The sequence below is a fragment of the Pteronotus mesoamericanus genome, unplaced genomic scaffold (assembly GCF_021234165.1).
Source record: "Pteronotus mesoamericanus isolate MK-2021 breed Mesoamerican mustached bat unplaced genomic scaffold, CSHL_Meso_final scaffold_174, whole genome shotgun sequence".
Lineage (NCBI taxonomy): Eukaryota > Metazoa > Chordata > Mammalia > Chiroptera > Mormoopidae > Pteronotus > Pteronotus mesoamericanus.
This window is the reverse complement of record NW_026555309.1, coordinates 42,956,754-42,984,463: the sequence shown is the minus strand read 5'-3', so window position 1 is coordinate 42,984,463 and position 27,710 is coordinate 42,956,754. Positions and strand designations below refer to the sequence as shown.

General features: G+C 47.6%; 1 protein-coding gene across 6 annotated transcripts in view; it reads right to left on the bottom strand.

The window, feature by feature from the left end:
* The window catches only part of KHDRBS3 (KH RNA binding domain containing, signal transduction associated 3), a 117,081-nt gene that overhangs the window by 36,801 nt on the left and 52,570 nt on the right, over positions 1-27,710 (bottom strand). For 3 of the 6 annotated variants that reach the window (XR_008530563.1, XM_054590102.1, XM_054590103.1), the window contains exons 4-6: positions 23,641-23,787; positions 22,029-22,168; positions 17,687-17,882 (exon numbers count right to left, since the gene is read on the bottom strand). Coding sequence is in view for 4 of the 6 variants with exons in the window: in XM_054590102.1 (XP_054446077.1) it covers positions 17,687-17,882; positions 22,029-22,168; positions 23,641-23,787 (483 nt within the window). In the remaining 2 variants the exon portion in view is untranslated. The remainder of the gene's footprint in view (positions 1-17,686; positions 17,883-22,028; positions 22,169-23,640; positions 23,788-27,710) is intronic. The other 3 variants (XR_008530564.1, XM_054590104.1, XM_054590105.1) reach the window with 1 other exon arrangement.

Here is a 27,710-nt window from a genome sequence, read left to right as displayed (position 1 = left end):
AAATTTGTGACAGGTACATAAAATTTCGTGTACTATAATATGTTCAAAAATAAATGATAAAATTCCTTTATAATACAAAAAAAAGTATCTAAATAAAAATAAATAAATAATTGCATTAAAAATGAAAACGAAAGATTTTTTCTCCCCTGAAAGTTTGGGCTAAAAACATGGGTGCGCATTATACATGGGAGCACATTATACAGGGCAAAATACAGTACATACACGTGTATCTATATTCCAGCAAAATGCCTGTCATGCATAATAACTTTGTAAAGGATAGTTTAAATTGTTGGCTATTAAAGCACTACCCATACAGGCTCTCTCCTAGATTTTAAAAATGACACAGCTCAGAATGCAGAGCATCAGAAGGCACCACCTGAACAGGTACGAGTCCAGTGGCTGACTTTGAAAGAGATAACCTTGTTTTCTTTTCAAAAGCGTCGACTAAATACTAGACTTCAATTTAGGGTGAATCAGGAAAACACAAATATATAAATATGAATTTATACATTAATGTTTTAAGAAACAAGTATTGATACGAAGGAATGGTACTATCTTTGCAGGGTAGGCCTTATATAATTTGTATGTAATCACCTAAACTTGTAAATGTTTTTTTGCAAAAGAGAAACTGATTATTTGCTGAAGAGCTGTGTCCAGTACTGTGGACACAAGATACAGCCAAGTATAAAATGAAGACTCACTGACTAGGGGCAGAGGAAGAATGAAAGTCAAGAAAATAGGACACAGCATACAACCCCCCACATTCCTCACAGTAACTATGGGGGTTACTATTGTGGCTGTGATATTCCCATGACCAATGCAAGGTCACCAAAAGCAAGCAAACTACAAATAAAAAACAGCCCCCAAATTGAGATGATTTTAGTGATAAGTAGCATAATGCAGATGTTACTAATAATTCTGGCAAATTAATAAACTGAAAGAAGCTGCTGTTCCAAATGAAAAGCATAAACTCATTAAAGAAACGACGCCTCACTGAGCACCTGCGCCGTGCCTGGCCCCCTGCCGGACGTGGTGGATGGGAAAGAAGTGTCACAGTCCAGGGAGGACGCTGAGCAGGCAAAGCGGGTGGGACAAGAGACAACTGCGAGGCAGACTGAACCTGTCCGCTGCCGTGGCAAAGGGGAGCGTCCGGGGGCCCGGAAGTGACTGCCGGGGACGGGACAGGAGAAGGAAACTTGCCAGCAGCCTCCATGACAGATCTTAGTTTCGCAAGCAGAGAAAAGCAAAGGGTGCTGGGAAAATTCATCAGAAATAGAAAGCAGAATGAACAGCAATGGATGCAAAGCAATGGAGGGCAGACACACGAGGCACCCGGTTCACGCAGGGAAGCAACCAGCTCGAGCGGCTGCACTGTGGGGTGTGGACGGGAGAAGGGACAGTGACGAGACGGAGACACCTGTAGCCGGACCCTGAACGTCCACGGTAAGCAGGCTGGGTTCGGACTTTGAGTGGTATGATCCCCTTTGAGTTGTGGTAACAGAGTCTGGGGACAGCAAGGGTGGGTCTGGAGGGCTAGGTCCCTGCACTGTGCAGTTTCGGCAAAATGGGGAGTTCTTGGTTTCTTCAGTCACATGCTAGTAGCTCGAAAAGAATATGGCTTCACCAAGAACCCTGTTTCTGTGCTCATTGAAAGGCTCAAAATTAGAAATGATTGGAACTTTCTTAAATAACTAAAATGGTAAGTACGAAACTCTTTTAACCCTGTTATGCCATTCACCTCTTATTCAACTGCTCTGTCAGATACTACAGTGAGAAGAATGTGTTTGAATTTTCAAATGGGTTAGGTCGTGGAATTACTGACTTCTATATTTTCACACATGAAAGGTTTTAAAAGATTAAACACAAGATTTCTTTCATGACGATTCCACAGCTGCATCTGAGCGGGGACGGTACACCCCTCCCATCGTGAGTGTTGTTTATTCAACGGGCGACACTTGAAAAAATATAGGGAGGCATAAAAAAGGTCGTGAAAAGGGCAAGAGGGGGAAAGGCTGATGTGTGGCTGCTAATAAATGTGTTAGTTTTTTGGAGGAAACTCTTGTTCATCATCTGCTGTATTTCTGCAAGGCAGGAGATGAGGTCATGGGCTGAGGACAAGGGCAGGGGTAACCAGTCTGGGACTGAGCAGAGGGTGGGGACGCAGGGCCCGGGGGTGGGCAAGGGCCGCTGCCCGGCAGGCGTCTGTCTGAGCCCCGGGCGCCTGGGCCTCAGCGCCCTCCTCCGCTTTCCCAGCGCTCGGCTCTCCGCGTGTTCCCAGCCGGCGGTTCCTCGCTTTTCTTTCTTTCTTACTTTGGCATCATGAACTCTCTTTAGCTTTTTCTGTGGCTGGAGTGGACATTTAAAAATGCTGAAGGCATTGTTTGTTACACGTTGCTGTGTCATGGAGTGGAATCGTTAACCCAGCGCGGCAGGGGGTTGCGGATCCAGCTCAATCCCAGGCAGGGCCCGGCCTTCACCCAGCCCTTTCTAAGCCAGTGCGCCCTGCGAGGCGGAGCTCCTTCGCTGTCCGCGGTGCTGACTGGGTGACCGGTTTTCTTTATGCTTGGACTCTTCGGGGACTTTTTCCCATTTCCAGGTTTTTCCCTAGAGGACGCTCCCCTCTGTGACTTGGCCCAGGTCCACAGTCAGCCTCCTACCTGCCACGCAGGCCACGCCCTCCTTCCCCTCACACAGAGTCAGGGCGGCGTCTCTGTGTGACAGGCAGGAAACTCGCGCCACGTTGCTGGATCAGGTGCCTCCGGGGCAAACGCCTGCATCCTCTCAGCTGCCCGGCGTGTGCCTACCTGGTCCACAGGCCTGCACAGCCACGCCTCAGGCGAGCCGAGCGAGGGGACCGGGCGGGGCACACCTGTGCACTCTGGGCATCTCCCGAACTTCCTCGGGGAGAAGCTTCGCAGCGCTCCCCTGCCTTACAAGGCTCTGCGACCATGTTTTGCCTCAAGGGTGCACTTGGAAGACAGGGCCCCTGCACCTGTGGGCAAAGCAGGGCTGAGGCACACCCCGTAGCAAGGGGCCTTGAAGGAACCTCCCGTCTGCACAGGCCCCCGGCGGCGCTCCGGCCTGCCGTCCACGGCTCCGCTCCAACAGCCGGCTGCCGCCCCGCCTGGCCGCACGCGCAACCTCCGCCGCAGCCACCCTTCGCTCTCCAATCGCCATGCACTCCACAACAGTCCCTCGGGAGCTCCCCACTGGACTCGTGGGACCTTCCAACACCCCCGCTTCCCGCTCTAAGCCTTCCCGCAGAACTCCCACCCCCGCGCGAGCCCGAGCCTGCTGCCTCCCTGGGCACGGGTCTCCCCACTCCTCTCTGGGTTCCCACAGGAGCAAGGATGCCTTCCTTGAGCATCTCCCGAAGTCCTGCCCTTCGCAGACTGCCCAGCTGCAGTGCCTTGCCCACTCGGCACCTGTGAAGGGCCCTGAAAACCCTGCTCCCTGCCGTGCTGCCATTGTTCCACATGCGCTGTTCCCTCCCACGTCACCTTTTCAGGTCGTTCGCCAGAACGACCACCTGCTGCTTGGCGCTTGTAGGATCACTGATAACTCGCATACACAGTGCCTGCGGCTATTTCCCAGCCTCCTTTCCCTCCCACTGGTCCGCCTGGTCCAGAGGGGAAGGGCCAGGCCTAGGTCCCCTGCATCTCGAGGTCTGGCACACACAGGAGGCATGCGGTCCTGGCTGAGGAAGGAGGGAGGGAAGGGAGGGCAGGAAGGCGGGAGGAAGGAACTAGTTAAAAAACAAGCAGCAGGAAACAGAGCAATAGCTTCTTTGAGATGAATGCAAATCTAGGAGATACTGTAGAATAAAATGCAGTATTGATTTAAAACTTCACACGTTCTGATGCGCCCTCCCCCCGAATGCTTTGGCCACACATCGTCCGCCACCCTTACATTCCCTGCCCTCAGCAAGCAATTTCCCTTTAAAGCGCCGTATTCTATTTCTGCAAGTGGGAGCAACATTATAACAACAGTGAGCAAAGACGGACAAGAAATAAAAGTAGACTAATACACGGCCTTGCCTCACTCAAAAAGGCTTATTCACCCAGCTACACCTCTGCGTTTTTGTCTCCGATACAGAGCGTCTACATGGGGTGTACCCGGCAGGGCGCCCCGGCACGTGGTAGATGGAGGGCTCGCAGGGAGCGGGCGCTAACATGGGCGCAGACCCCCCGTCTGCCACTCCGCACCCCAAACCCCGGCCGACGTACGGCCAGACAGCAAAGAAACCTTGCTCTGGAAAGAAGAGGTTTTCCAGGATAAAGGAAACAGCCTGACACTTAATTCTATTTCTGTCGCAAGTAAAATCAAACACAACATTTAAACTGGGAAAAACCAATTTAAACAGACAGGAGAATTTAGAAAAGACAGCAATTTTAAAAGCAATGTTTCATCCCTAGGTCCTTTGAAAAGAGACAATTACCCTACATGAAATCTCACTTTAATTAGGGTGCTACCTGGTCATTTCAGAATGTAAAAAGTTTTCATATATAATACAGTGTGTTAAAAGCTTGTTTAAATCTAGCTTTATAACGGTTGCTTTTAGTTTATACAACAGATTAGCTAAAAACAGGCTTTCAGCAATTCATTTTTGCTGGGGTTCTGCGTAATAATATCCTTGTTGAGTATCACCAGTGACCATGAACCCGACACATAACCAAGGTATTTTATAATAAAAGACAAAAAAATCACAATGTTACTGACAATTCTAGATAAGAATGTTTCCCACGATCACATAAATAAAACACTGTTAATACCATAACCAAATCACATCCCCAGATGCGTTTACGGTTGTGAGAAATGTGCATGACAAGGCTTCAAGACTCATGGAGCTTCTTCACGTTGGTCTTTGGCGTCTGAGGCCTGGGTTCAAATTCCAGCGCTGCCTCTCACTAGCTCTTGGCTTTGGGGACGTCACCTACCCTCCTGGACCTCTATTTTAAAATTTGCAAATGGGAATTAGAACCCATGTCCCAGCTTCTATTCCCAATGGTTGTGGGAGAATTAAGCAAGAAACATACATATGCCTGTTTGGGACAGTTCTTGCCCACGAAAGGTGGTTTCATTTTATTTGAAGATCTAGTCCCTTCAACACTCTCAGGCCATGGGGCCAGAGAGTCATCAGAGCTGCCCAGGCATTTGTCCCTTGTAGAATGCGACCAGTTCTTAAAACCGTCGAAACTGCAACGTCTGTAGTTCCATAGCCGACAAACGCCAGTGCTAACTACCGTGGTTTTTAGAAAAAGAAATGGCTGACCAAGATTAGCGGTGACTCTATCCACATCCGAACAGTTTTTGAACACACGTCTATGCCAATTATTCATAGCGTGCCTTCCCTAAGTTCCTCTCTGAGATTTGTTTGGATTTGACAAGGTGCTCAAAGATACAATACAGGAAAATAAAATAACAAAGAAGTGAACCCAGAAATCTTACAAACAAGTAGAAGGGAAATCAGTAATTGAAAAGTTAGAGAAAACAAAATCTATCCAGAAATCCCAAAAGGATGGGGCAAAGCAGGAACATCAGTGCGCGTGCCGTACAGGACGGATAAAAAGGCGTGGCCTGTCATCAATAATTTAAATAAGACAAATCAAGGAGTGCGCACGCGTGCGCTCTAGGGTCCATACCCTACCCGGGCGGCATCCACACAGATTCAGACCATAGAGAATGACCCCCCAAAATGCCCGGGGGTCACGGAAAGAGTCACAGTGAGGGGTGAGGGCTCTCTCCTGCTGGACGCTGACCAGCTAAAAGGTGAGGACTCGGTTCTATGTACACTGATCAGGCGCTCGGGGAAAATGACCAAACCAAGAGGGCAGGTTCTTGCAGGAAATCCGTTCTGACAGAGGACGAAGCGTTGGCCCTCCCTGCCTCAGGCTCCTTCCCCCGGGGCTGTAACATGCCCATCACAGCAGGTCCCACACGGCCCTCGCCACTGGCCACCTGGCGTGGTCCCCACCCTGATTCCAGGACCCTCTGCCTCCTTAATACACACACAACCCTTTTCCTGGTTGTTTTATTTCAAGAAGAAAATACAAATCCCTCCATATTCATAAATTTAACATCTGAAATTATTTCCTCAAGTTTTGCACTTATAAAATAGGTCAATCTTTCAAGCATTTAGAAGAGAGATTGACTTGAGAAGCTGCTGACAGGCATTTCAAGTAAATTGCATGCAACTCTCCTGCTCTGGTAAAGTGGATATAAAAAATGATAGAACCTTCATCTTTTTATCTAAAATAAAAAAAAAGGTCCCTAGGCTTTTCCATTCACACGTAAAACACATTTTCATAAATAACCTTTTCACAATCTGCACTGTTTTAATTCCTTACTATGGAAAACAAGACAACTGAAGCAGCTGAGAGATCGGTTAACTGTCATGTCACTGCCCTGGGAGACCCGGCCGACGCATGGCCCTCCTGGGCACGAAGTCCCCCAACTCGTCCTGCCCTTGGAACCTCAAGTGAGCTCTCATGAGAATGAGGAGCCGCATGATGTCACCAAACCTTGAAAGAAAATCTAGATAAAAGAATTGCACGGACATTTAAAAATATATTTGGTTTTCCCTAAAGACCTTCACTGACATTCTCAGTCGTCGAGATTTCAGGAGAGTTTACTCCTGTGTCTGAGGAGGAGACAGGGGTCCCCGGCATGCGGTGTCACGGTGCATGACGTCACGTGGGGCAGGAAGTAGCATCTTTCTGGCGGCGAGTTTCACCTTTTACAGCTCTGCTGAGCCATGATGCTGTGGACGGCAGCGGGGACATGTGGAAGGCGAGGTTCAGAGGGCTGCTCCGCTCCAAACTCTCTCAGACGCTTTAAACCAGGATGACGTTAGCCAGTGGTAGCTGTCCTGTGAGCAAATGCCCTACAGCAGGTACAGAAGGGCTGGTAAATCCAGTAACTGCTCACCCGTGCGCCTCTTGCTCTAAGTTTTGTAGAGCCAGCGCTACGTCTGAGGTGATAAAAATCCCTGCACCCACCCATTCCTCAGTTTCTCCATTTGCACATACAGGGTTTTGAAGTAGAAAAAATGGATTTGTCCTGGGAGCACCAGGTCTCGGTTAGGAGCGTGGGCCCTGGAGCCAGGCCTCCAGCTCTGCCCCAATCAGCTGTTCGACCCAGAAGAAACGCTCACCTCGCGGTGGCGTTTCAAAGCTGCGGGGGACCCAGGCGAAGAGCCGAGCAGAGTGCTTGCGAGGCAGCAAGGGCACGCGGGCGGACCATTGTACTCAAGGCGCAATCTGGGAAAAATCAGTTGCCCCGTCTAAGCGCCGGGTGGACAGCAGCTATTTCTGATCGTAAAACATCACCAAACTTCTAAACAAAGACCCCAAATACCTCTACCACTAAACACTGACATATATGTGAGCCACACAGACATTTGAAAAACATTAATAAAAACAAGGAAGATAATGATTTCCCAACCCGCTCACTCCAGGTCAGGGTCACGTGTGGCAGGGCCCCCCCCGAACAGGACGCCCTCCCACCTCAGGGTGCATCGCACTCGCACACGCACTTACTCAGACTGGAAACATTTAGACAACGATGTGCACCTCACGCGCACATCGTTGGGACTTAGAAGGACACTGGAGAGCCCAGAGAAAACCCACGCAGACGGCGGTCCCGGCCGGGAATCAGCTTTCTCCTCATCGACGTTATACTGCGATGCCCTTGCACGAAAAGGCACCTGAGGACCTGCCGCAGCTGAGAAAGCATTCGTATTCTGAAGATGCTGCACGGGCTCATCTAGAATGCTCTACCGTGCCACTGTTCACAGGTGACCAAGCCATCAGCTCAGCCTCAAAAGTCTGGAATGACGACACAACATTAGCACACCCAGGGACATGGGTGCGCGGCACACACTGCCGTGAATGTGCGGCTCGTGCAGTCATAACTAAGTGGGTGGGAGAAGAATGGGATTAGAATTTCTAACATAATTTTGGTTTACGCATCTTGAATGGTAAGCCTGCATTAAAAAAAAAAACAAAACTCCTTGTGAAAACATTTTTCCAAACTTTTGTTTTAGAATTCAAAACACTCATGCCCACGCACTCATCGCTTGTTTCTTTTCATTAAAATGTTTGTTTTGTTTATTCTGTGACTTTCTTTTTGATATCAAGACTTCTACTTGATGAAATTAGTTTATTAGAAACATGATTTTCAGGGTGATGGGCGAAACTGCGTTAAGTTTCAGAAAACACTCAACCCATGACAGAATCGTCTCGTTGGAAGAAAGGTCAGGACAGCATCTGGTCTACCCCACTGATCTGCTAGGCGAAGGAGCTCATCTCCATTTTGCTCACTTAGAAACGAAGGCCCCAAAAGGTTAAATAATTTACGTAACAGAAAAATAGATGGTGATAACTGATAACAAGTGGGATTAGAAACCTGGGATTACACCTCTCAGAATCAGAGGATCTTCTTCAACTACATTGTCTTTCATGTTTAGTACCTCACTAACTGAGCCATGTTATTATGGTGGCTAAGATGGGTTTAAGGTGCTCGATATTATTTTGCTGGGTGTTTTTCACAGTAGGCATGGCACATGGAATGGCAGAATCAGTGAGCCTATCCTGCACATGGATATGTAGCATGTCTAGAATGTCAGGCCCTGTGGGAAGCTTTGGCCATGCACAGTTCCCGCCCTGCCGGGGACAAGGGCCATAAGGAGACATAGAGGTTGGCGCCAAGGGTACCAAAGATGCTACTAACAGCGAAGCCTGACTGGGACCAGGAAGGCTGCACAGTTGGAGGATAGGGAGTGAAGAGAGCTGGCATGGTCCCGGCTGGGGTAGCTCAGCTGGTTGGAGTGTTGTCCTATACCCAAAAGGCTGCAGGTTCGATTCCTGGTCAGGGCGTGTATTGGAGGCAACTGATCTATGCTTCTCTATGGCATTGATGTTTCTCTTTCCCTTCCTCTTCCTCTAAAAGCAATGAAAAAATGTCCTTGGTTGAGTATTAAAAAAAAAAAGCTGGCACAAAGAGAAGGGCATTAGAAGCGACCCAGTGGCACACACAGTGAGTGACACGGGACTCAAGCCCTAGGTGTGTTTACAGAGCAGCAACAGGTCCTGGTGCAACGTGGAAAGACAGCGGTGGGGCAGGAGGACGGGAGAGAGGGGGGAGGGAGGGGGAGGGAGGGGGGAAAGGGCGGGGGGGCAGTCAAGAGGACCTTCCCATGTCACTTAGAAGAACCTCAACTTTATCCTGAATGGGCTGAGATCCTTCTAAAAGTCCACACTAGCCGTTAGGCTCTGAGGCCGGGGCCAGGGCCAGAAGTGTCACCAGGCTTGGGACACTGGGAAGTGCACTAGGAGTGGGAAGAAAGCAGGGCAGAGGCAAGGCTGGAAGTACAGGTGTGACAGAGCAGGCTGTGGCAGTCACCTACATGCCTGTCTGTCCGTCTGCCCATCCATCTGACTAAACTGAAGGGCTACTGTATGTCAGGTGATAGGGATAAAAGAATAAACACAGATTTAAAGTTAGTGAGAGGGCAGGCGTGAAAACACAGCTCAAATGTACGCTCAAATAATTGCAAACTGTGACCAGCACAGGCGCTCGAGGACATGATCAGAGCCCTTGACGGGAGCCAGGGAGGCTGGAGCATGCTTCCTGCGGAGGGCCCGCACCCCGCTGACGCAGCTGCCTTGCAGCCGTACGGGAGGCGCAAGAGGTGTTTACGAAGACGTGAGACCACGCGGGTACCATCGGATACAAGGAATGAAGACAAGCGGGTGAGACCCTGGCAGCCTTTCGCCCATTCTCCGTGGGGCTCTGTGTCCCCTGTCCCATAGCTCTCGCCGTGCTTGCAGGGGAGAGACAGACACAGGACGGTGACACAGGACAGAGCTCAGACAGAGATTTAGATTTCGTCATTACCAGCGTGTTAGGTGAAATGATGAAAACAGACAAGATATTTCAGTCAGTAAATAAAATGCTGAGTGCTTAGGATAGATTTTGGGTAGAGCAGAATTTTTTGTATGTGGCATCTAAAGCAATTTATCGCATATGGTTTCATTCGTGAAATTCCTATGTAAATTGGGCTCTGCTACAAAGCATCAAACATGCCTTTCTGTGCAATCACACCAACCTTCTGAATAGTTCAGGTGCGCGCAGGGACTGTATTCTGGGTTCCACCAATTAATTATCAGTTATTTAATTATTTGTTCCTACAGTAACGGTTCCATGTCATTGTGAGAAAGAGGTACTTCTAATTCTCAAAAGAGACAAGACGTTGCTGTAATTATGTGTAATTTTACTAAGTCAAAAATGGAGCAGAAAGTCCCGATTTATACTCAAAGGGTTGAAAACACATCCCCGGCTTTCTTTTTTGGAAAAAAGCTAATCACTCTGAATTGACTTGTTCTCCTAGAGTTAGTCTGAAAAGACAAGTGTTCCCGAGGAGAATGCCGCGGCCTCCCTAGCGGGCAGCCCAGTCTGCTCCGACAGCTACCGCGGACTCGCGCGTCGCCGCGACGTCCTCAGAGTCAAACAGCTTCACTTGCTAACAGGTGTTCTTCTCAACGACACACCCCCTCGGGGAACGTTTCATGACAGTGACTCTGATAAAGAACAGTTGGCTCAGACAATATTATAAATGATCAAATACCCTCACAGCTCACACTGAGGAAAATCAGTCAAATTTCAACGGGCACATTTTGACAAGGAAACACCTTCAAATTATCAGGCTTTGGACTTGACTTAACAAAGTGCATGCTTGGCGTGGACATACTATAACTATTTACTTAAAGCGATACCAATATATGCTATTAATTTTTCTCCTGCACCTAAAACTACATTGGAATACTTACACTTGAGTACACACAATCTGAGGAATATTGAATAATTTGAGGAGTAAAATATACACTTTCTCAAAAAAATCAGGGTTTGAAAGAATAGCGTTTATCCCTGTTTTTGTTTGTTTAAATAAGCAACTGGTAGGATTTCTTTTCATCTTTTATTCTGGAAATGGTAGCCTGAGGTACGCAATGTTAAAGGAAAGCTAAAATGAAAGGTAAGACGCACTGGTTATATATAACTAAACAACTTCTACAGAAAGAAAACCTTTATCACTATGAATGTATTTCAAGGAGCTCTTTAAAAATTATATGTGTGAGCTCCCCAAGTCTTTTTAAATAACAGGGATGCTCTGAAATTCTTAAATAGTAAAAGCGCTTTTATTTTTGCCAATATTTGTAAAACCAGTGCTCTGTTTATTATGTTTTTAAAATCTTAACCCCATCCCATTCTTCTTCACTGCTCTCAGTTCCCACTCGCCCATGGAGGGCAGCCTGACACCAGCGCATGGCTCAATGCAGGGGACCCCGGAGGTGTCTGCACTGCGCCCCTGCGCGCCTTTCACAGCCTGCCTGGCAAGGACGCCACCTGCGGCGTTTTCTCCAAAGGTGAGGCCTTCACACCTCATCTGGCAGGGCCCTCCTCCGCTTTCTTTTTACTTTGGCCATTGTTTTTGTTTTAATAAAGGACCGACTGTTCAAGACAGAACACATTCTTCAAGACGGAACACAGGCTCAGCACAGTGTGAGCACAGTTTGAATCCCCTGTCTGCTCCTTCCTCATCACCCACGTGACTCTGGGTAAGACACTAACCTCTCCAACGATCGGGCCATCTCACGGAGTGGCCGGGAGAATGACGTGACATGTACATGCAAGTGCCTCGTGGAGAGTGCTTTCCCATAGAACAGTGCGTCTCCTTGAAAGTTCATGCTTGTACCGAGACGAGCTTTGCAAACGTTACCGTGCTTTCTTCCGGAGTTACACAGAGTCAGTCTGGCCTCTTGGTAAACAGCCTGCAGCTGCCTGAGGCCAGCTACCGGGAGGTTTTCTTCTCACCCAGCTCCTCTCCTCCCCACCAGACGGTCACAGCCCTGGCTTGGAACAGACCATGGGTGACCTTCCTTAGGAGAACTTCTCGGGTGTCCGTGCAGGGTGGTCCAGTCCAGTACACGTTCACTGGAGTGCTTACCACGTGACAGAAACTACACCGGCGGCTAGAGATTAATTAACAGGCACAGTGCTTTTCCCTGGAAGTTTCCAGGGAAACAGTAAACTAGGAAACAGATGTGGAGTCACCGATGGCTGCACGACACAGATACATGCTAATAACTGAGTTACACATAAATCACTACGTGAATATAAATGAAAAGCCACTCGAGAAGCATGTGATGTCGGTTCTCCACAGGGAGCAAATTTCAAAACTCAGCCTTGAGAATACGAGGTGGGGGGACCCCCTAAAACTGAACTTATTAATTAAAAATTGTGTATTTATTCTTACATGTTCAAACTTCAATCGCCTTTAAAGTGCTCTCCATGTCATGCAAGGCACCTTTGGAGACACTTTCCCCATGGCTCAGAGCAGTTTTTGAACTCTTCTATTTTGATGCCTTTTAGTGCTTCTGCCATTTTTTAGTGCTTTCACATCGGCACAACGTTTCCCTTTGAGGATTTTTTTCATGAGGGAAACAAGTAAGAGTTGCTCTGGCTGTGATCGAGTAAATAGGAAGGGTGGGGCACAGCGGCAGGTCCTGTCGTTTTTTGGTCCAAAACATGCTGAACACTCAGCACAGTGTGAGCAGGTGTGCTGGTCAGTCACCCATCATGAAAGAGGCAAATGCACTGAAAGTCTTAAAAAATATTCACTGAAGCTGAACGCAGCCTCTCTCAACAACGCCAGCTGGTACACTGATCCAGATGGGTTAGTAGAACACTCACGGGGGGTGTGGGGTGGGGGGTGGGGAAGCCTGTACTGCAAGGGGCCTGCCCTCTAGAAGATAGTTCCGTTTTTTCTGGGTGCCCGCTTGTATTCATTCATTCACTCACCCAGTAAACATTTATTAAAGATCTCTTATACGCCAGAAAGTGTACTAGATTCTGAGACTATAAAGGTGAATTGGGGGGCAGGGGGCTACTCTCATGAAGCTCACAATCTAATTTATGGATATTTCAGTTCACTGCAATAATTATTTTAGTATATTCTACAAAGACCAACTTCAACATTCCGATCTGCCGCATGAATGAACACAAGTTCTGGAGTGTAGGATCCTAGGCTTTCTGGGTTGGATCTTGCCATGTGTCCACTCCACCTAAAATCCAAGAAACTGGCAAACAAACTATTAAAGTGTGTGTTTTTCCCCCGCCCAAGCTAAGCAAGTTGTATGAGCCATCTTCAGGCTCTCAAACAGTGAAGACCAACAGTCAGTGACTGGGGACCGGCCAGACCGCAGAGCTGTCGTGGAGGGGCAGGAAGACGAGGCCGGTCAGAGGTGGGTCCCGGGGGGGAAGCCAACGTCACAAGTGCCTACCCACAGGCAGAGCTTCCGAAGCCAGCGGCTGAGTGGCGGGAGGGGCTGTCTCCTCCTCAGACCAGCGACCAGCCACATCTGCTGGGCACGGTGTCAGCCCCTGACGCTCTCACTGTCACTGGTGCAGGGGGACAGAATGCTAGGCTAAGTGGGGAAATCCTGTTCCTGACTATTAACTTCAGTAAACATTCCCAGAAAGAACGTGTGCAAAATGAAGAGGGAAAGCTGTAGCGCTTACAAGTCTAAACTCTTCATGACAGCTGTTCCTCTCCGGGGAGGGATGTGCTCGCGGTCGTGCTGCCCACGACGGCACACGGGGCCGCCATGCTCTGAATGTGGCAGGAAGACAGCTGGCCTGTGCTGGAACGGCAGCCACAGTGACAAGCAGTGCCGGGGCGGGGGGGCAGACTACGCAGAGCTTTCTAACCGGAGACGGCACTGTATTCTCCAATGCGGCCACTAGACCATCACCCATTGGAGTGGATGGAAAGGCGAGTATATGAACTCAGCACAGTACCTTTGAATCAACTGTTTTAATAATGCCTTGCCCGTCCCTTATCAATAAAAATTAGAGCTACAAATGGAAAAACCAAGGGGCCCTGTATTTCCTTTTACCCCCCTGGACTTTGACTTTCCAAGAAATTTTTATTTGTATTCATCGAACTGCTGGCCAGACTCACATATTGAGACAGAGAACACGTGTGTCCCGTTCACAGGGCAGGAATTCTGTGGGGTGAAAAGATGAACTAATGCATGAAAACAAGTCAGTAACTAGCTCTTTCTGAAACACATTGACTGTGAAGCCGAAAGAGCTAACCACTTGCCTGACACACACCGTCGTTACGGTACCGTGGTGCCCCGTCTGAGAGTTACCACAACCTCATCCAGACACATCGCTGTTAACCCAAACCTGAGAGAACCCGAAGGAAGACCCCGGGAAAAGAGACACCAGCCCACCAAGAAAGGATTCAACAACACCTCCTTTTCTTTCCAATCCTGCCATTTTGAAGCCACTCAGCATTCGTGGCAGAACTCAAGGCACAGTTGCTACTGTGAGTTCGGCAGTAAACAGGAACAAGTCCCACTGTAAGGAATACAAGGGACGATACCGACACCACATCCATCCCCAGCTGCATAGCAAATGGTGAGGCTGTGTATTGTGAGGTTTATTTGTTAAAAATAATTCACTGAGCTCCCCGTACACACTCTCTGCTGAGTATAAAGAGGTAAAAGCTATCCATCCATCCACCAGGATGTCCCCTCCAAAAAACAAAAAAACAAAAAACAACAACAAAAAGAAAAGCTATCCACCCTTGTCCTTCCAGAGCTCACAGTCTAGGTACCAGGGAGGAGAGAGACACGTCATGACCGCAGCAACGCTCAATAGCTCAGCTCCTCTGAACGTCCCCAGAAGAGGTAACCGAAGTCTAGGCGGACATGCAGGAGACAGGCAGACGCAGGGAAAGCAGCGTGAATAAAGGTCTGGACACCTGAGAAAACTCGCACACTCGGGGAATTGCAAACAGTTCAGTGTGTCCAGGACAAAGACTCTGGTCTCCCCAGTGGCTGCCGACGAAGCAGAAGAGGCTGTCCGTGGCCCGGGGGATTTCTGTGCAAAGAGGTACAAAGTACCTAGTGAGAGACCTCCATTAAAGCAAAAAGCATTTGGAATACAGTGGTACCTTGGTACTTGCCGGTAATTCATTCCAGACCTCGTGACAAGTGCCAGAAATAAGTACCAAACAATGAGGCATTTTCTCTTGAGGGTTGGCACTGTGACTCATACAAGTTCTAGCACGTTCAACAAGTCCTGAGCAAGCCCTGAGGGCTGAAACGTTATTTTTCTCGTCAAAATGCAACAAGTGCAGGATTTGATGAGTTCTGAAGCCGACGAGTACTGAGGTAGGACTGTAGTTTGGGAAACAGCGGTGTTAGTTCTTCTTTGAATGTTTGATAAAAATTCACCTGTGAAGCCATCGGGTCCAGGACTTCTGCTTGCCGGGAATATTTTGATGGCTGCTTCAGTTTCACTAGTTGTATGTAATTTGTCTATTCAGATTCTCTGGTTCTTCTTGACTTGGTTTTGGAAAATTGCCTGTTTCTGGGAATTCATCCACTTCGTCCAGGTTGTCCAGTGTGTTGGCATATAGTTGTTCACAGTATTTTCTTACAACCCTTTGTGTTTCTTTGGTCAGCTGTTCTTCTCCTCTTTCATTTTTTATTTTATTTATTTGGGTCCTCTCTTTTTTTCTTGATGAGTCTAGTTAAAGGTTAGTTATCTTGTTTATCTTTTCAAAGAAACAGCTCTTTGTTCATTGATCTCTGTTGGTTTTTTTTTAGATTCTACTTCCTTCATTTCTGCTCTGACCTTTATTATTTCCTTCCTTCTACTGACTTTGGGCTTTGTTCTTTTTCAAGTTCCTTCAAGTGTAAAGTTAGATTGTTTATTTGAGATTTTTCTTGTTTCTTGAGAGAGGCCTATAATGCCATGAATTGTCCTCTCAGGACCGCTCTTGCTGTGCCCCAGGGGTTCTGGGCTGTTGTCCTCTCTTTTTTATTTGGTCCCAGGTCTCTGATTTCTTCCTTGGCCTCAGTGTTGACCCATCCGTCATTTAGGAACACGCTAGTTAACCTCCCTGTCTTTGTGGTTTTTCAGTTGTTTTCCTTGTGACTGATTCCTACTTTCACAGCATTATGGTCGGAAAAGATGCTTGACGTGATTTCAATCTTAAATTTATTGAGAATTGTTTTGTTTCCTAACATGTCATCTATTCTAGAAATATTCCATGTGCACTTGAAAAGAATGTATATTCTGCGGCTCTGGGGTGAAATGCTCTGAGGATATGAATTAAATCTATCTGATCTGGTATGTTATTTAAGGCCACCATTTCCTTGTTGATTTTCTGTCTGGAAGGTCTATCCACTGATGTCAATGGGCGGTTAAAATCCCCTACTATGACTATATTCCTGTCAACCTCTCCCTTTATGTCCTATGTTCATTGCAGCATTATTTCCAATAGCCAAGATCTGGAAGCAGCCCAAGTGCCCATCAATAGAAGAGTGGATAAAACAACTATGAAACATTTATCCAACAGACTACTACTCAGCTGTAAAAAAAGAAGGAACTCTTACCCTGTGTGACAGCCCGGATGGGCCTAGAAAATATTATGCCAAGTGAAATAAGCCAGTTAAAGAAAGACAAGTACCGTATGATTTCATGCCTTCGTTGAATCTAATAAACACAATAAACTAACAAACAAAAGAGAAACAAACTCATAGATAAAGAACAGACTGACAGCTGCCAGAGGGGAGGGGGTGGTGGGCTGGGTGAAAAAGGTGAAGGGATTAAGAAAAAAACCTGTAGGCACAGACAACAGCATGGTGATCACCAGAGGGAAAGGGGGGTGGAGGGAGGTAGGAGAGGGTGAAGGGGGATAAACGGCGACGGAAGGCCTGGCTTGGGGTGAGCACAATCCAATATACAGAGGACATATCATAGAAATGCATGCCTGGAACCTACATAATTTTATTAACCAATGTCACCCAAATAAATGCAATGAAAAAAAAATAAAAAGCACAACATGAAAATGTATTGGATCCTGCATCTCATCCCTGTTACGGCTTCCCATTTTTGACGACACTCACACACTCTTTAATACTGTTTACTGATATAAACACCTACCCATCACTTCTGTTCTTCCTGTATGGTAAACCAGCAAGAATCCGAGGGGGTTTGTGATCTTGTAAATGATTTCCTCTCCCCCTCCCTCCACCCAATTTTTAGGGCTATATTTTCTTCCTCTCCTGTTAAGAAAGTCTATGAACCATATCAAAGAATTATTGAATGGTAAATGAAAAACTGATTTGCATTAATTTAAGAAACTGTGAACTTTTGTTTTCTTCACTGAGAATATTTTCCACTAAGAATCCATATTCAGCAGAAGAGCTTAAGAAGGAACACTTCAGGGTAGAAACAGCTTGGTACATGGAGGCAATTATTTTTTAAATGACTGAATACCTGAAGGCAACCTGGAGTGGAACAGGAAGGAAGATTACACTAAAATCCTGTAAGAGCTTGGTGACATGTCTCCTTGATCCTAGTCTTGAACCCCGAACCCACCACCCAAATTCAGCTATTGGATGAAAAAGGTTGGTTATTTTTGAGGCGTTGTACCTCTAGTACCCAGTCCTTATTCAGCACTCCATAAATATTGCTAAATAAACTAAGGTGGAATAATAGATAAGAATGAAAGCAAGTGAGAGAGGATACGTGGTTACAACATCACTGATATACGTGGATTGGGTCCATCAGATCATCAAAGCTGATGCCTGATACCGCCACTTACATAATCTCCGTAGGTCTCCTGCGTTGGGGGTGGCGGCGGAGGTCGGTACCCAGTTGGGGGGACACCTCTTGCCCTGGGAGTGAGGAGTCCTCTTCCCCGGCTCACTGGCCCCCGGGCGGCCAGGACTCCCCTGGAGGCTGGCGTCCCCCGTGGTCCACCTGCTCCAACCGGCCGGGCTGTGACTCCTCCCCTTCCCCTGCAAGCAAGAGGGCCACGTGAGCACTGTTTTGTCATCTTCTCTAATATTCCATTGTTCACATGCATTGATAACTCAGACAAATCAATGGTCCACATTTCTGTAAAGAGAGTAAACTGATGCGCAAGATGAAGCAGGCATCCACCAAAAAGACGCCAAGTCACATAGGCAGCGCATCCAGCAACAGTAAACAAGGTGGCATCAAAGAAGCTCTCAATTTTGCTGGGAACCTAAAATCGCCCTAATAAATAAATAAAGTCTTTTTTTAACAACACACAGAATAGCATTTATTGATAAAGCACAAGAAATGAAGTGTTCTGGCACAAATCTAAGAAAATATGCACAGGGGCTATGTAGAAAAGTACAGAACTCTGATGAAAGAAATTAAAGGACAAATATTACAAGCTTGTGGTTCTAACAGTTAATATTGTTAAGCTGCCAATTCTTCCCAGTTTGATGTATAGACTCAATGCAATCCCAATCAAAATCCCAGCAAGCTATTTCGTAGTTGGACAAACATATTCTAAAGTACACATGGAAAGATTAAACAAACATACAGGAGACAATACAATACTGAAGGAGAAAAATGTTGGGAGGACTCCTAACACCGGACTGCAAGACTCACTTCACAGCTACAGTGATCCAGACAGTGAGGACCGGCAAAAGAGATTAGACACACAGGTCCACGGAAGGAAAGGGGGAGCCCAGAAACCGACCCACAGAAATAGTTAGGACATCACTGACAGAAGAGCAAAGACCGTTCGATAGAGAAATGACAGTCTTTTCAAGAAGAGAAGCTGGAATGAGTGGCTAGTCATATGCAAGGGGGCCGGGGGCGGGGGGAAGAATGAACGTGGACAAACATGATTTCTTTGACAAAAAGTAACTCGAAATGGTTTTAGATCTACATGTAAAAGATCAAACTTGTAGGGAAAACATAAAAGATATCAGCATGACCTTGATTGGATGATGAGTTTTAGATATAATTAGAAAAGCATAATCCATGAAACAAAAACTGGTAAGTTGGACCTTATTAAAACGGAATACTGCTAGCCAGAGACGGACACTGTTAGAGATGAAGAGACACCACAGGAAGGGAGAAAATATTTGCAAAACACGTATCTGATAAAGGATGTGTATCCAAAATATACAAGGGGCTTTTAAAACTCAACAATAAGAAAACAAACAACCTAATTCAACATACAGCTCACTGAAGACGACATACAGGTAGCAAATAACCAAATGAAAAGATGCTCAACATCATTTGTGACTGGGGAATTGCAAATTAAAACATACCTGTTAGAATGGCTAAAATAAAAAGTAACTGAATGCACCACCTCGGCCCGGGATGACTTCCCTCGGGCACAACCCGGCTCATTTCTCCACCTTCGGCCTGAGTCCGTTCACACCCCCACTCCTCACTCTGAGTTATCGGCACCCTCGTTCCTGTGGCCACTTCACTGGTTTTCATATCCCTCATTCCCTATTGGTACCATTTGCTCATAAGTACTTGTTTCTCTGACTTTCTCATTAAGACTCTCTGACATCAGGACAAGGACTTTTAATATCTCTACAAAGTCCATTCCTATTACAGAAAGAGCTCAAGAAAAATAAGACTGATGGTTTCCAAAGAGGAGAAAGGAACTACTGAAGTTCCTGAGCAGCCGGCCGTGGGGGAGAGTCCCGCAGTGCGGGAGCTGGCGCACGGCCTCCCTCCACCCGGAGCTCCAGCGGAGCTCCTTGGACACAGCCTAGGGAAGAATCAGCGGGCACGCGCGCTCGGCAGGAGGGCCTGTAGGGGGCCGTGGCGCCCGTCCGGCTTCCTGCTGCCCTGGCCGAGCTGAGTCCTGGGAACCTCGTCCAGCTGCTTCTCCCATTAGTCCGGCCTGGCCGGCATTTAAGTGGCCAAGTTCTTGCCAGCCCTTCCACCACCTGTGACATTATTTGCCTCAGTTACTGTCTTCCTAGAGCCTATTAAGGTAATTTTCAAAGAAACCACCTGTTTTTCTCCTTTGTCTCCCCTTCCTCAACACCCATGTGACCGCTCACTAATACCCAGCTGAGCCCCTGGATGCAGAGTAACGGCTCTCAGGACGGAGCAGGGAGCGCAGCGGGAGCAATTCAGGGCACCTGCTGGCAACAAAAGCAGGGAAATGCGTTTGCAGGAAAGCCTTCTGGGACTCGGGCTGGGACGTGGGGCACACGTGCCATAGGTCCACAGCCGGGGTGGTAACAGGCACATGTCGTCGACACAGAATTGGCAGGAAGGGGAGAAGGAGGCTCTTCCAACAGGCCAGGTGATGGGTGGTCCTGAGAAGTCAGTCCAGCCGCGAGCCAAACAACTGAAATAATACCCCGGCCATGTGTTTAAGTGACATTTTGTCTAGTAAAAGAAAGGTATTAGCTTTTCCTATACTCACCCTTTCCTTAACAAAACAAGGACCTTTAAATACAGCGGTGTGAAATATTTATCATACCATCTCTCATACTTCATAGACTGTGAGGGAAAACCCAACGCTTTCAGTCCCTCGAGCAATCTCTGCATTTACGCCACCATCCCTAGTCCGCTTTTAAGCAAAGCAGGACCGCGTGAAAATCAACGCGGATGAGGCAGTGAGAGCGACAGTCTCTCACGTGACCCCACGGTGGGAGACATGACCAACAGGCTAAGTAACTGTGGCTGCTTATTGTTCACCACAGCCAACTCTGACATGCCAGTTCGCAAAGATGAGACGTCATTAACGTCAGGGGGGAATGACCTCACGCTGAAACCATAAACGATGACCTCACGCTGACAGTCCACGCAGTGTCTCAGAGACACTGGCTCTCATTAAGGTGCCATGAAATTATACACTGTCCCCTGGCCACCCTGTGAGTGTGCACCCCTGCACCCTGGCACACAGTTCAGGAAGTACAGTGACACCTAATGTGTGGGACTGAGGACCAAGAAAGAGAAGAGGGAAAGGGGCAGGAAAAATATCTTTAAAACCAGGAGCTGAAAATGTCCACAATTTATGAGAGCTGATAAAAGGGCTTGAGTGACTGGCCACTCAGCCTTATGGCCTAAGTCAAAACGAAACCCCCGCAAACAGCGCCCAACCCCGGCAAACGGGCATCTGCTACTCAGAGGCAGACCTCATTGGCTGTGTTCACTTTCTCTTCCTATGGTTTCTGGTATCAAAGTCATGGGATAAGACTGCCCGTTACTTGGGAGGGAGGACCACAAACCGAAATAAAAGGTTCTCATTGAAACACTTACTACTTCCCACTACAGGACTTACTTTTGGACCATTTACACCTTTTGTCACAAAGGTATCCTGGAGTAGTAACATGGTGGGCACTCCTGATGACCCAGGAATAATCTGTCCCACGGTGAAATCCCGAAGCGGGACATCCTGGCAAACAAGGTGACCATTCCCACAAAGCTAACTCAGCCATGGGACAGACAAGAACTATATTAACAAACAATACTGTAAATGGCCAACACTGGATCAGAAAGAGCCTCAAGATTTGCTACTGTACTATATTCACTCCACAGTGTTTTGATGAGTGAGTACCAATAAAAAGTGAACAAGGAAGAAAAGTAAATTCCTCTTGATAAATGCTGAGTAGCTGAGGCAGGTGCCGTGACCGGTGCTGGACCAGCTGACGGCCGTCGGCGGAGGTGCCTGTGTGCGGGGAACGCAAGGCCAAGGGGAGCAGCCCGGTGCCCGGAGGGAGGGCGTGCCAAGAGGAGGAGTGACTGCAGAGGGTTCAGAAGGAGACAAGCGTGGCTCACTGACGGAAGAGAAAGGCTCCGGCCCAGGGTGCCAGGAGGGCAGAAGCGGTGAGGTGGAAAGACAGAGCCGGGTGGACGGTGCCAGGTGACCAGAGGGCGCATCAGGAAGTGTGGGCTTTCTTCTCGCTGCAAGGGAAGCAGCTCAAAGGTGTTAGGCAAGGAGAAAATAAATCTAATTTAACTTAAAAGATCTTTCAGACGGAATATGACCTGGAAGAGAGGTGGGGATTAGGTCAGGAAGATGGAAGCCATGAGGAAAGAAAACTGACACCCTGATAGAGCTATCTCTTAGTAAAGGGAACATTCAAACTCTTGTCGTGCTACCATGTCCTAACGACAGGAGAAGTCAGTCAACTCGTTTTGCCTACCTGGTTATCGTTGGCGTTGGCACACCTCTTGTACGCAAGGCAGATTTCCCTCGGACAACCGGGACGTCGGCATTTTCTGAGCCGCCATTCAAATATGTTAATTCCTGGAGCTGTGCTTGCCTGATTTCATCATTATAATCCTACACGGGAGACGGAAGATAGCAAGTTCACCTCAGGAAAAGACAACAGTGTTTAGAACAAAAAGCAAGCAGTTTTTTTAATAGAAAAAAAGGGGATAGGAAAATAGTTGAATTCATAAAACAAGATTTGATTTTGTTAAAACAAAAACATATCAATAAATTGTAAAAAGGAAAACATGAAAAACACAGTATTTTCCCCAAAACTAAAATTTTCTATAACGAGCCATAACTCTTTCCCCCACGCACGATTTCCAAGTGAAACATTTATAATAAAATTAAAATGCCATGTAACAGATAATATTGGCATTGTTATTTACAACTCAATTCAGCTAGTCCTTATTGAGTGTCTGTGATGCTCCAAGAAACAGAAAACAGAGAGCAGTGAGCCACGTCCCTGCCCATTCTTTCTGTACATTTCCCTTTGGATACTGCACAACCAGCAAAATTCAGCACTTCCAAAACTGAACACATCTTCTTATACCTGAAAGCGTGCTCTTCTGTGGATGCAGTTTGAGGGAGAAAGGGATGATTTTGTGACAGAAGAAGTATAAGCACATCTGAGTTTAAATAAAAGATTCAGAAGAGGTTTCCTGGATTACTTAGAATTAAAAACATGGACTATGTTTGTAAATTTATTTAAAAAATATACTGCCTCTTCCGTGCTTTTCAAGAGCAGAATGCAACACTGACGAAACTTGTGATAGGAAGACGTTGTGGAGCGCGAAATAGCATGAACCTGGATCAAACAGGCAGCGGAGACCACAGGCAGGTGACACCGCAGGGCAGGTGGGCGGGAGACCCCGGAGCAGGGGGCCCAGGGCTGCGATCAGCGGAAAGTGCTGGGATTAGGGGTCTCGGTTTTACGTAAATGTAAACTCTTTCTCTAACTTATTGGCAGTCTGTGGCTTCAGAAGCGTCACTGGAATCAATCGGCATTTCCACCTCTCTAACAATAACCCTGTAAATGTTTCCTACCATTTTACTAGTAATGTGTGAAGGTTAATAAATTGTTTCTGAAGCACATTCCAAATAAACTACGCTACGCAAAGGCCAGCGCTCTGCCCGGCTGCACATGTGAGGACGCCCAGTTGCATGGGGTTGAAAACAGATTCTGGGGAAGAGAAGTTCACCGAGGCCCCAGTCAAACAGGCCCGGAGGGCACTGCGAGTCATGCCGCCGCACAACACGTTAGTGAGGTGCTTTTATGCCCCAAAAAGGTTTAGGAGTCCCACCACGGGGACAAGTGACTGTGTTCTTCCACCTTCTCGGTCATGTGACCTTAGCAGTATTATTTATGCTCAGAAGTCTGAGGTCTCATCTATTAAGGAGGAGTCAGGCCAAGTCATTCCCAGGGACAGCGTGAAGTCTCCTTGCCGCGACAAGTGTGAAGTTCTTCAGCAGGTAAAGCGCCTTGCAAAACACCTAGCGTTGCCAGGGGTTAAAATACAGGAGGAGCGTCACGCGGCACTCACGGGAATGAGGAACTTCTTGATCTCTTCCAGGGCGCGCCCCATGCGGGCGTAGGCTTCCGCGGGCGGGGCGAAGACCTCGATGAGCACGTGCAGGTCGTCGTGGAGGTGGAAGTACTTCGCTTCCCCACTCTTCCTCAACTCTTCCTCCTGAGGAAAGACAAGTCATGCTGAAGACTGGGTCGTTAGGAAAGAGAAACGTAATAAAAACGACCCAGAGCTTACGTGGTGTGGGGTTGTCCCAAGAGTCACTCAACAGCGAACACCCTCTGAGGAAGGAAATTGAGAACACGAATCTGAGCATGCCCTTCCCAGGCTTTTCTGAAAACTAGAAGGCCGCCTGCTGCTGTGGTCTCAAAGGCTGTCTCCGGCCTGGGGGTCCCGCCGCCTGCCCTCGGCCCCAGGCTCAGCTCCCTCGAGCGTCCGAGTCCCTGTCCAGGTGCCGCACGGACTCACATTGCAGCTCTCGAATGTCAAAACAGCGCAGCTCACTTCTCCATGGTTACCCTGCGTGCCTGTGGTGCTGCTATAAAGTGTGTACTGGTATCTGGAATCTCAGGAGCCTTGTTACTTGCCCATTTTCTAATTTCTCTCACTGAAGGGTTAGGGGGTGGGGGGTGGGGTTAGGGTTAGGACTGTCTCACTTCCCTTGCCTAGGAAAGCGCTTGGCATAAAGCAGATGCTCAACAAATATTTACTCAATGAACGGCCAATTATTTATTCATATCTACGTCCACTGGCTCATGTGTATATTGTTCAAAAAGCACTTCTACATGCCAGGCACCACACTCTGTCTGGGGGTAGAACAGAGAATAAGATAAATGACAGACTTTATTACATGATTTTACATAATTATGACAAACATTTTCTAATTTTTTTTGTTGTTCACAGTGAAATTCAGGAGGAAATTAGGAGGAAAAAAAACCACAGATAATTAAGGGACTAGTAATTCCACTCTATTATCTTCTTCTAACTAGCCTTCATTAGAGTGGCAATTACAGAATCTCAGTTTTTCAACAGCCTGCTTCCAACGTAAAAATCAGACAGACAAAAATTGCTAGAAACCTACATCTAAAGGGATGTCCGAGAGGAGGCAACCTCCCCAACCTCTTCAAAAAACCTACGCCGGCTGAGAGAGAACCCCACAAACTCCTGACGACAGCGCCCTGTAACCCCGCCACCAGCCAGGAGGCCTCGCCAGCACGCACACACTGAACCTCACCTGCCAGGTTTCGCCCCCTTCCATTACTTCAAAGAAAAAAGACAGTGTGACTCCTTAAAAAGAAAAGAACAGGAATAGGGCCTGGGACTTGGAGACAGACACAGCTGAATCGCAGCTACGCTGGTCACTAGGTGTGTGAGGTGGGCAGTTGAAAGGTAATCCAGCGCTTAGTTTACAAGGTCAGTTTGGTGTTAACAAATGTATATTTCTGTAGGGCCACTGGGAAGGCTAAAGGGTCGGCTTTATGTGGCCGCCCCGCCGAGGAGACGGTGCCTGTGCTGCCCGGTGCCGCGCCTTACACGTGGCAGGCACCCAGCAGGCGCTAGCTGCCGTCACAGTTAGGGGAAGCGGGTCAGAAACTGAAAGAAAACAAGAAACACATCTGCAGTGAGAAGGAGCAAATACAAGCTACCATGCACGTCCTATGCAGTTTCTTTGCAATTTGCCTTGAGTATAAAAAGCACCGCTCTTTTACGCCAACCAGAGGCTGTTCACTGTTTTCATTGGAACATTTTTAATCATTTGGTCTGGTACTCTGCCTTTTCCAGCTGAAGACTATGCACATGGCATCATCTTAGAAAGCAGGAACTACTGAAATAAACACTTCTGATCTTTTTCTAATATGCACCAAGATCATCATCCCAGAGAGATGACCGTTGATTTGGAGTCAAGCACTTTCATTTCCATAACAAACCGGAATCGGAGGCGGGGCTTTCTTGCCCTCTCCCCAGGCGCCACCCTGTCCCACAGAGCAAGCAGGTATTCCCAGGCTACCTAGGTCCGGCGGTGCGGCGTTTGGGGATGAGCACAGACTCTGAGGGTCTGCATTCAAATCCAACACACGCCGCTTGCCTTTGGGCAGGTGGGCTACTTCATCTCCCCCTTCAGAGGGTGGCTTTACATGGCGGCGACACTTAGAACCTACTGCTCACAGAGCTGCTTTAGGAATAAAAGAGTTTCTATGTCAGTAATTAGGAGTGAGTAGTAATGTAGGAATGGTAGTAATAAAGGAGTTTTGTGTCTCAAAACAGAGTCTTCAGATTTATGTCTAACATATAATAAATAATAGATCCAGTAATAATAATAATTATTAGAGTGATAATTATTATTACACAACTATAGTATTAAGTATTCTATTATTCTATAACATGGATGATGCGGGCAAAACATTGAATGTGATGTTGGCGCAAGTGGAGGGGTCCACGGCACTGTGATTATTATACTCATAACCAGCTCGTACATGTCAGTAATGACTCCTACAATTTCATCAATGTAGCAAATACAAGAAAATGAAGTAGGTTCACATGAGAATTTAAATAGTCAAGACACTGAAAATCTAAAAGAGTATAAGATTTTAACAGGAAGTAATGGGATCGCTTGAAATAAACATACTGTTAACTGAGACCTTCTGTCGATTAAAATTAAACTAGTGAAGAGGATCGCGTGAAATCCCTATTCCAGGCTCAGGCGACGGGCCTCCTGCTCACAGTGTGCATCGTGGACAGTGTGCCGCCAGTACCCGCCGACGGCCCCCACCCAGAGCGGGGCTTGTGGGGGCAGCGGACTGTCAGCCTGCAACGCGTGCTACGTCCCCAGTGTCCGGTGGTCTGGACGGCATGTAAATGCTCAGCCTCTTGCAGAAGCTCCACCCTGACTCGCTGAGTGATGCGGCCACGGACACAGAAATGGAAGCATTAATGAGTGGGAGGTAAGAGGTCTGGGAAAGAGGCCCAAGTGTGGGAGACAGGGTGCCCCACGCAACACAAAGCTGGCAGTCAGTGACCAGGAGGCCGTGGTGTGGCAGACACCATGGCACCTGCTTCCCTGGCCACCTCTGTGCTACTCAAGGGCCTCCTCAACGAAGTGCTCATGGGGACAGGGAGAGGTCACACATTAACACACAAAAAAACTACACTCCAAAGGAGGGCTGGCTGCTATCGCTGCCGAGCGCCCAAGACGCCGACAGCAGTGGACTGCCAGCAGCCCGCAAAATGACAACACGCTCTGGAAGGACCACCGAAGTCCGAGAGCAGGCCATTCACGCTCCCATTCATTACACAGATGGCCAGGCACCTGCTATGACGTGGACATACCAGCCAGGTAGAGGCGTGCCTCCCCTGGCCCCTTCTAGCTGGAACGCCCTCTGGGAACGCGCGCCCTGTGCCCTGACCGCTCCATGGAAGGCCACCGAACGTCGCTTCTACCCAAGAAACTCTGCCTGCGGCAAACTAAGCAGCACAAAGTCAATGGGCTTTGCTGGCCTTACCAGGTACCTCATTACCCGATGGACTTATTAAAGACTTAATTAACTTATCAGCTAAGGTGGGATGTTTTCCTCCAAGATACAGGCAATCTCTGACCACCTGATCGACAGAAGGTTCATTTTCTCCTCCTACCAGAACAGATGACTCAGGGAACCAAAGTCACATCACTCACGACGGCAATGTTTCGTGAGTGGTTAAACTGACCTGGCCATGAAGGAGAATTATTTCAAACACCTACTGAAAATTCATGTTAGGGCTCCACCCTCCACGGGCTGGGGGCCTGGGGACTGCACTTTTAAATGGCATCCCATGTGAGTCGGATGCATAGCCAGGTTTTAATCAACTAACACGAAGAACCTCCCTGGTTAACCAGATGATACACTCAAGATTCTCTGGATCTCAGTTTTTGTACATGTAAAATTTAAAAACAAAATTACGCTTCTCTCCCACCATTTTTCCAGGGATAACATGGAGCAACACATGTGAAGTGTCCCATGGCATCTGAGTCACAGTGGCTGTTCAGTAAACTAATGGTGGCTATTTTTCTATGAAAGCTGTTATTTAGATGGACTTTCTCCTGAGGAGGC